This window comes from Nicotiana attenuata, unplaced genomic scaffold (assembly GCF_001879085.1).
Source record: "Nicotiana attenuata strain UT unplaced genomic scaffold, NIATTr2, whole genome shotgun sequence".
Taxonomy (NCBI): Eukaryota; Viridiplantae; Streptophyta; class Magnoliopsida; order Solanales; family Solanaceae; genus Nicotiana; species Nicotiana attenuata.
The window spans coordinates 71,125-81,415 of NW_017672237.1; the positions used below are offsets into that span (position 1 = coordinate 71,125).

At 35.4% G+C, this 10,291-nt stretch overlaps 1 protein-coding gene across 2 annotated transcripts; it reads right to left on the reverse strand.

The window, feature by feature from the left end:
- Window positions 1-4,845: 4,845 nt before the first annotated feature.
- On the reverse strand, window positions 4,846-8,938 carry LOC109212420 (ACT domain-containing protein ACR2). Of its 2 annotated transcripts, XM_019376062.1 has the most exons (8): window positions 8,738-8,938; window positions 8,262-8,341; window positions 8,129-8,180; window positions 7,895-8,009; window positions 7,737-7,804; window positions 6,289-6,978; window positions 5,499-5,603; window positions 4,846-5,390 (listed from the first exon to the last, which is right to left on the reverse strand). In XM_019376062.1, exons 2-8 carry the CDS (start codon window positions 8,330-8,332, stop codon window positions 5,037-5,039), a joined length of 1,455 nt encoding a protein of 484 aa, XP_019231607.1. In that variant the 5' UTR covers window positions 8,333-8,341; window positions 8,738-8,938; the 3' UTR covers window positions 4,846-5,036. The 2 variants fall into 2 exon arrangements, with proteins under 2 accessions (XP_019231607.1, XP_019231608.1); XM_019376063.1 differs by lacking the exons at window positions 8,129-8,180; window positions 8,738-8,938 and having other exon boundaries at window positions 8,262-8,339.
- Between the last annotated feature and the right edge of the window lie 1,353 nt (window positions 8,939-10,291).

Genomic DNA, 10,291 nt, shown 5'->3' on the forward strand with positions numbered 1-10,291 from the left:
TTTGGCCTACCAGGGAGTTTCTCTTACCCTCTTATAGTTATGCTGTGCATTGGGGACAATGCACAATTTTAAGTGTGGGGTGAGGAAATTGCATGGGTGACTTTCTATGATATTTTAGCTATGTTAGTTTAATTGAATAATATTTTTTTTTTAAAGATTGGACATTTCCCGACGATGGATCTATTAGACAATTTTCTTGAGGGAGTTAAGTCTTAAAAAATAAAAAGATTTTCTTTTGTTAGGTAGTGTAGCAATTACCCCTTGGTTTTTCTTTGTGCCGCGGTTCTTTTCCAAGGGTTTTGTTTGAACCGGGTGTAGTTAGTTTTTTTTTTGGAGTAGGAGCCATTGTGTTGTGTTTTGAATTGAAGCAATATCTCTTGACTTTGTTATGCCTTGAGAATAGTGAGTATTTTGGTTGTGACGCTTAGGCTCAGTTTTTGACTCTTGTATAAGTACCTTAAATTATATGTTCTTAACTTTGCTTAACTGCTTTGACTAGATTGTCTTGATGATCCAATCTTGAGTGATTCATGTGCCATGTGCATGTGAGGGTTGTTGTATTCTGTGCATTGCATTTGATATCTAGAACTTGCTCCGTGTGTTTGCAAAGCAAAATAGTAGTTTTGTTCAGTCTTGGAAGTGATATAGGAGTTTCTTTGTTGAGCCAGATATATATATATTTTAACCGCCTAATTGTTATGTATCGTAGTTAACCCCTTTGAGCCTGTAATCCTGTTTCTTTGGCAACCACATTACAAGTCGTACCCATTTGTTTGAATTAATCATCTATTTGAACCTTTTAACCTCTCATGAGCACTTGAATTGTTATGAACTGTGTAAAAGTTAAAGTGTGGGGTGGCTGGTTTGGCTTTTGAGTGGAACTAATGAAATAAGGAGAAAGGAGCACTGTTTTGAACAAGTAAGAGCCACTTGAATTGAAAAAAAATAGTTGTATTGCTGTGAAAAAAAAGTATTCCTTGATAAGTGGTGACTCTTGATATAAATGTGCTTAAAGAAATATGGGGTAATATACATTGAGGTGAAGGTGGAGTTTGGTTTGACATAAGTATGTGGTTTTAAATGTTAAAGTGTATGTATTAAAGTGCTTAGGGAGGTGTACTCACTCTTATATCTAAATATATCCTACCCGTCCCGCAGCCTACATTACAACCAAATAAAGTCCTACTTGATCCTAGACTGAATGAGCTCTATTAGTAGAGTAGTACACTACGGGCAAGCCTATGGTGCATCTTTTGTGGCATATGAGTGTTATTTCCGAGAGTGAGTGAATTCTTTCTATCTTGAGTTCCTAAGTGTTCTTAAATTTTATTGTGTGGAACTACTCTCTTTTGTTGTGTGAGGGCACTTGATTCATGAAGGAGAGGTAATATAAGTAACCTCCATGTTAGAGTAAGTGGGTGAGTTGTGAATAATGCGTGGTACTTGCGAGTCAAATCTTTAGTGAAGATGTTACGCTTTTGTGCTTAGCCTATTTAAAATATTCTTGGTGTGCCGAGTTAGGAGAATTATTTAAAAAGGTCGTGTCTATATAAAGTGTAGTTTTATTGCTCGAGGAAGAGCAATGGTTTAAGTGTGGGGTGTTGATTATAGGCTATAATTATGTATTTTAGTCAATTATTACACTCTAATTTACTGCACTTTAGTTGAGTTTGTGCTTTAATCGCTAATATTTTGCACTAACTGTGTTTTATGCTTTGTAGGAGTGATTCCGAGCTATATAGATGTTATGGAATGAATTCAAGTGATTTGGAGATTTGAAGTCTGATTAAAAGCCCAAGGAATTAAGCCGGGATCGTATTCAGGGGTCAAATTTGATAGTTAAGAACAAACGAAGACTCGAGTAGGCATATTGCACACTGTCTAGTAAAATAGACATAACTCTTTGCTCTGAACTCCATTTGTCTATATAATATACGGTTGGAAAGCTAACTCAAAGGAATACAACTTTCATGTTTTACGTTTTTCCAAATTCCAAAGGGAACAGGGTGAAAAATGCGGTCGAAACTGCGACAGCGGACCTGGACGCGGACTGAGGCAGTGCACTGGGAAAATACCGCGCCCGGACCGCGACCGCGAGCGTCAAGACCTGAAAAATTATCCTTTTTCGCGTAGGAGAAGGTATAATTTTTTGGGCCCGACCCTACTTTGTATATATACATGGAAAAATAGTATTTTAAGGGGTTGGACATACTTTTGACATAATTTAGACCTAAGGAGGCCAAGGAGACCGGAGATTTGACCTAAGGAGGCAGAGACACAATAGGAGCAAGGCAGGGAATTCTTCAACGAGTTTTTCCTTCCTCTTCCTATTTTTTTATTGTTGGTTATGACTTTTAGTATTGTAGTTTTACATACTATTATGAACGGCTAATTTGTTATCTAGGGTTTTGATGGAACCTTTTGTAGGATAAATTCTTGTTAGGTTTTTATATAATTGAGCCGTTGGATTTCTCTACTTGTTCAACTACGTGTTTATTATTGTTGATTGAATGGCCATCAATTGACTGTGCCTATTTATTATGTGTTTCTTGAGAAAGAATACATATTTAGGTGGTTGTTGAACAACGTCACTCCTAACGTATGTGAGAGATCAATACGGAGGGTTTAAAGGCGGGATTAGAGATAACGAAACCTTGGTGCGATCATAGTGAGCGGTGAGTTAGTGCTAGCTAGTGTAGTTCGAGAGAATACATCTAGTAAATTATGGTAGTTGCTCGAGAGAGAGCTACGACACTTAGAGTACTCGCGATCGGTAGAGAATATTTAGGCGAAATTATAGAAGACGTAGCGGGAAGGATTCCGACAATTGGGAAAATCATAACTCTAGACCTCCTAATCTTTTCTCCAACCCTTAGTATCCTTAGTTTTTAATTTACTTCTTTAATTTGTTAGTTTATTAGTTAGACATAAAAATCTTAATATCTATAAGTTAGGAATTGTTCGATCTTGTCTTCTTAGTGATGTTAAATAGCTATAGCTAAGCCTTAGTTCTCTGTGGGATTCGACTCTGGACTTTTAGACCGGATTATATTTGCGGCAATCGCTTATCCTTTTTAGGACTAGAGTGGGGCGTGATTAATTTACTCAAAGTCAACCAAAAAGTTAAACCCCAGACCGCACCACGAAACCTGATAAAACTCATAAAATCTGGCAATCCATTCAATTACGAGTCCAACCATACTAATTTCACTCAATTCAGACTCCGAATTGATGTTCAAAACTCAAAAAAACACTTAAGGAATGTTTACACGAAAACCCCAATTTCTCTTTTGAAATCATCAATTAAATGCCAAAAATGAGGATGCAATCACGGAATAAAATCAATACCGAGCAGAAAATACTTAACCCAATCCATGTGGTAAAAATTGCCTCCAAAATCGCAAATATGAGCTCCATAGCTCAAAATATGTTAAAGTGTCTGAAACCTTCGAAATAGAGTACTTATAATCACTGAACAACAATACCCATCGCGATCGCGGGATATCCTTCACGATCGCAAGGAACAAATACAACTGCCACCAAAAATGCTCTACGCATTCGCGATACTGCACATGCGAACACGATGACCACATACATCTATACTACGCGATCGCGACGCAGCTTATGCGAACGCGATGAAGAAGTCCCAGGTCTCAGTTCAGCTCTATGCGAACGCGATGCCTCAAATACGAACGCCAACAGTAACAAACAAACACGAACGCGTTCCTGATGACGCAAACACGAAGAAGAAAATTACTCAGCTCCAGAATTTCTCTATGCGATCGTGAGCCTGGCTTTGCGATCTCGATGCTCTGCAGACACACCAGCAATCAATAATACAACAACCATCCGAAATGATCCGAACTACGTCTGAAACTCACCCGAGTCCCTCGGGACCCCGTCCGAACATACCAACAAGTCTCATAACACAATACGGACTTACTCGAGGCCTCAAATCACGCATAACACCATCAAAACCACGAATCGCACCTCAAATCGAACTTAAGGAACTTTTGAACTTTCAACTTCTAAAACTCGTGCCGAACCATATCAAATCAACTCGAAATGACCTCAAATTTTGCACATAAGTCCTAAAGGACATAATGAAGCTATTCCGATTCTCGGAGCCATAATGCGAACCCGATATCATCAAGGCCAACTCCCGCTCAAACTTATGAACATTCCAAACCTTCAAATTGCCAAATTTCGTCAAATAGTGCTGAAACATTCTAGAAACATCCAAATGCAAATTCAGACATATACCCAAGTCCAAAATCACCATTTGGACCTAACAGAACCATCAAAACTCCGATCAGGGATCAAATACATATAAGTCAAACTTGGTCAACTCTTCCAACTTAAAGCTTCTCCTAGTTGAGAATCATTCTTCCAAATCAATCCTGAATCACCTGAAAACCATAATCAACGACTTATACAAGTCATAATACATTGTATGCAGCTGCTCAAGACTTCAAACAGCTGAACGGAATACAAATGCTCAAAACGACCGGTTGGGTCGTTACAATCAACCTTAAGGACCTGGTTCTTAGAACAGTTAAGCAGCTACGTTGAGTACTTGGTTCTTAGAACATGTGCTCTGAATAAACTTTGTTAATCATCAAAACCTCAATACTCAACACGTGATTGTTCTAATGTTTTGAATCTCGTGCATTGTTGGCAGATGTGTTTCGAGGTAAGTGTCCTTTATGGGTCCTTTCTGGTCGCTGTTAATATGATTTGGTTGTTCGGAAGTCTGTCTTGTGGTATAGGGTATGCAAAATAGTCTCTCTCTTTTTTTTTTTCTTTTTTTGTCAAAACAAAACAATGTTCCCACTCTTTTCTCGCTAAAGTAAAATTTCAGCTTTTATTCAAAGATAATATCCTTGGGGTTGTCAAATTGAAATGTGCAATAATAGATTCAACTGACAAATTTACAGGTTACATATGTACAATGTCTACCTATGACCTATCAAACAACAAAATGCTGCTAGGAATTTACATAATTTAATTGCTAAACCGGCTAGAGTGTGACACCACTAGATCGCAACAAAGTTGTGGGAGAGCTTTTCAAACTGAGATTTCATTAAATCCCCAAGAGATCGAAAAGAACTAACACGTGTCATGGAGCCTGTGGCCGTTGTTGTCGTCGTCGTTGTTGTCTCGTTATTCACAGCAACATCAATTTCGCCCATCTCAGTCTTCATGGACTTGACAAACTTCATGTCAATATCATTACCAGAAATGTCTCTTATGTAGAATGTATGTCTTGCCTTCACTCCCTCTGTTGCTACATCTGCTCTAACAACAGCTAGGCCATTCTCTCTAAGAACCCGAGTAATATCAGAGAGCAATCCTACTCTATTGTTGGCACATAATTCTAATCGAATTCCCTGTCAAATAACCAAATAAAAATTAAAAATGATGCTCAGAAAGAAGTGGACTGACTATGAGTTAAACTAAACCAACTATTACTGTATGATATTGAAGAAAAAGCAGACCTCGCAAGCCCTTCTTTCTATAGCAGCTTCCAAGCATTTTACTACTCTTTCTTTCTCACTCTCTGTGCTCATTGCATACCCATCAACATGCCTTATGAAATATTCCTGTCACGTCAAAAAGTTCATCAGTATATTTCATTTCTTAGCAATGAGAAGAGAAAAAAAAATAGAAAAAGATGAAGAAATTAACAAAATATGTGTATATTATTAGGGAGTGAAAAATAAGTGGAAATAATGAAAAACAATAGGAGTAGAATGATAGCATAATTTAGTTTTGTGGGTTAATATGGAATCAAGTGTGTATTGGGCATTGCTTTGTTTAAAAAATAAAACACATCCGGAGACCTATTTGTTTGTTTGATATTTAAAAAACGATTTTTGCAAATGTGTTATTCAGAGACCTATTTGGAAAAAAAAGTTTGTCCACATAAAAAGTCAACGCCCCTAAAGCAACAACACTTGAGAAATATAAAAAGAAGAGTGAACCCATGATTATGAGCATGGGCGGAAGCCAAAAAATTACACAAAGGCAAAATTTGTTTTTTACCTATATATATTATATTTTGAATCACCTTAACATAGCCCAAAAGCATAGCTCAGTGGTCAAGGGTATTCAAAATCTTTGTGAGATTGCTAGTTCAGTTCCAATTGGCCACAATCTCTTTTAGTTTTTTAACTTTTTTCTTTTTTGAACCCATTAACGAAATTCCTGCCTCCACCACTGATTATGAGGTGCCAAAAAACTTAAAAAAAAAAAAAAAAAAAAAAGCAAAAGAAGAAGACGAAGTACCTGAAATGCACAACCTCCACGAGAATCAACGGAAGCATGGAAAATGACATATTGCATATCCGTAAGAGTGCAAACAGTATCAAACATGAGCCTCCTACGGTCCTTGCACTGAATTGAAACTATTGAATATCCTTTCTCATCACAATTCTCAATGCAAACACTCAACATTTTCTCTTCCTTATCATTAATCTCACATCTTGGAGACCCCATTCTTGGAGAACTTATAGGCTTTGAATTAGGGCTTTCAAAGTCCCGAACAGAAAGCATAAGTTGATGTAATCTACGTTCAACATCGGTCACTGTGCCTTCTCCTTCAGGATTAAGGCCATGAGCAGTCTTCACTTCTTGCTGATTTCCACTTTCTTCATTGGTGTTCCGAGCAGTTGTTGCTCGGAGCACAGTTGTTAGGTGATCCTCGATCGCTAGCAAGCGATCGTGGTCGATAGGGGTGTCCGTAGATTCTTCTGAAATGTAAACAACGCAAGCTAAACGTGCATTATGGCTCCATGCATGTGCTTCCACAACGTTACAATGGAGATCAGCTAGGGCAGCTGATATCTCTGAAAATAATCCTGGTCTGTCTCTTCCAGTCATTTCAATAGCTCTAGGCTCAGGAGGAGATTCACATTTCAAAAAATTTCTACTTTCTGACTTTGATTTGTGTATTCCCTCCCTATTTGCACCAATAGCCTGGATGTTTGTTTCGATCAGTGATATGGATAAGAGTTTTAAATTGTATACATTGATCCGCGGTGTAATTTTAAGTAGTTATTGTAGGTTATACTCTATTTTCTAAGTTGCCATATTCGACTAAATATGAAGAGTTATTTTTTATTATAGGTTACCTTAATTTGATCGTGTATAAATTATTTGTATTGTAAGTGCACTATACATAAAATCAACGCTAGTAAATAGGAGAGCATAACATTTGTATCTATCAACATTATTTTAACAATCAAATTAAGTCGACCTATAATAATAAATAATTATGTTTAGTCATTCTAATTTGATAACCTAAGTACTAAAGTACAAATAACCAACCACAACATGTTAAAATATAGCAGTAAATATGCAAAGTAGATACTCATGGTTATACTCTCTTTGTTTGTTATAGCTTAATTTGGCACAATGATTAATAAAAAATGTGAAAACTTCTAAAATATATGGCCTTAATATGTCATAACATTTGTGACTATCATTTATGTGACTATAAAAGCTTCTTATTCTCATGTGTCATTCTTTTTGGAATTGACTAGTAAGAAAATTGAGTCGAACAAAATGGAATGGAAAGGGTAAGTTATGTCTAACAGGAGCAAGTTATTCTTAAGTTAATATCGCTAATCATGGGATTTAATTGTGTATTATAGTTTAGTTCGAAACATAAGCATTAGAGTTCTTCACACAAAAAAAGGGATTTTAGCTGGAACATTTATGTATGATTGTATTACCTGCTGAATATAGTTGATAACTCTCTGATCAGTGACTTTGTTACCGAGCTCATCTTTAACATGAAAGACTGAAAACAAGCATTTAAAAGAAACATGTTAGATCATATTAATTTGTTATTAATAACATAAATAATGTGAATGTATATTATGTCGAATACCATCCATGAACCATCCAGCATCTGAAGATATATAGCCTTTCAATATAATGAAATTCATATCTGTTAACATTTGCACCACTTCCAGTAGAAGACCTTGCTTATTTACACTATCAATCTGCATGTAATACGAATGGTTTGTTACACTTAAAACTATTTTGCTTTCATTTTTCCCTTAAATTAACAATTTATTCTTCATCTCGAAGAGAAATTTTATAATAATAAAAATTTTGTTACCTTCACTACTGTACAATTCTCTAGGCTCTCATTGTCAATAGTAATTCGGCATCTATATATGAGGAGAATTAAGTTAAATCTATTGAATTTTTGTCAAACAGAAATTTTGAGAAAATCAATTTTGATTACTTACTTTGGGCCATTTATCCTCTCAGCTAGGCTATCAAAATCAGGATCAAAATATGGTGAACAAACTCGGTTCATGCCTTCAAACTACAAAAATCGGTCATACGTATAAGTTAATCACAATAACAATAACAATAATAACAACAATAACATACTACTGGTGACCAACATCAAAAACGTGATGAAAAACAACGGGAACTGTGAAAACAAAAACAATGTTGACAACAAAAATGATGACAGCAACAATTTGAAAACAATGACGACAAAAACAAAAGCAACTAACAATAATAATAGCAATATAATCTTAAGATTCAATTGTTCCTGACCAGATTTTTAGAAAACAACTTCATAGAAAATGCATTTATTCCTTTTTCCTTCTTGCATACCTCAATTGTAGTTTCAGTTGAAAAGATGTGTAAATATACTTTTTCAAATAAGAACATATGACAAGAAACAAAACATCTTATTATAACAGTGGCTGACCTATTTTTGTCTCTACAATCTTGAAAGTTTATATGGAGATGTGATAAACCAGCTAGAGAAATCCCTGTTAACTAAATAAGGAATAAAAAAGGAGGAGATAGATGCCAGTGAGAAGTCTAATCCCAATATTTTTTGGAAAAGGGAGAGAGATGGACGAAACCAAATTTCTTTGCTCTCTCTCAGAAAGAAGAATGGAAGAAAATACGCTATATAAAAAAACTATTTATTATCCCTATAAAATAATAACGAATTATTAGAGAGATTGTGTTAAAATTTGCTAGTGAAGGAGAGTATGCTTAGAAAAAATTAAAGAAGAAAAATGGGTGGTGGAAGTTTAGTTTGGGAAGTAGAAAGGTGAGTTGATCAAGTCGTCTTTTACCAAATAGTCACTCAGTCAATTATGTCCCTTTGTTTGGCCATCCACAAATTACTCCTGAATTTTTGGAAAACCCCCTTTTCTATAATAGGCTTTACGAAGATGCAGCCCAACCAAGCATGCGTGAAACCGAAAGAGGATCAAGAATTAAGGATTGTAGACTCATTAAAAAGATTTACGAGCAAGATAAATTACTTTAAAGGATATATAATTGTTAATCAATATAATGGATTTTCAGGAGAAAAACTTATTAAAACTCATTTTGAATGTTAAAAACGCTTACGTGATACAATTTTGATTACGTAATTGATTAGTTAACTTGTTAATACTCATCGTGTATTGCACGATCCGACACCATAATGTGAAATAGTTTTATTACAACTGTAGTGTAAATCTTTATAAATAGTCATTTCAAATGACTTCAATATATATCTGGAAGCACATTGTGAAACAGGCATAAAAGACCATTTCAACTTAGTCGGAAGCACATATGATGAGTTTCTGTGGAACTTGACTATTCGAATTGTTAAGTAGTAGTTTTATTAGGTAATTGTCAATCTGATGGATGTTACGGTATATCCGATGTTAATATTATAATATCTGTCATTTCAGCGATAAACCATAGTGTTAAACAATTATATTGCAACATCTGTGTAAATCTGCGTAAACAAGCATACCAGAATACTTCAATTTAGCCAAACTCAGTCACACCCGTACTTCACGGTCTGATACTCGTTAACAACAGATCATGCGATTACAACAAAATATTATCCCAAAATAAAATATAGGTAGCATGATTCACGCAATTTTAGACTTAAACAGATTAATTCTGTTAATATATATATATATATATATATATATATATATATATATATATATATATATATATATGCATGCAATGGAATATGACAACATAATTGTAAGGCCCCGTTACATTTTTTAATGATTTAACATTTTAACAGTGCACCAACAGTATTTGGGAATAATATTTTTGAGTGTCCAAAGTAGACCTACTAACTTGGACCACATCATTAGGTCCGTTTGTGTTTTGAAACTTGTTTGTATATTCGGACAGGGTCCCGGTGACCTCGGGTGTGACTCAGATTGAAATCTGGCTAATTTTGGACTTAGTTGTTTGTTGAAGTTCTGGTGTCATCGCACCTGCGGTGGGAGTGTCC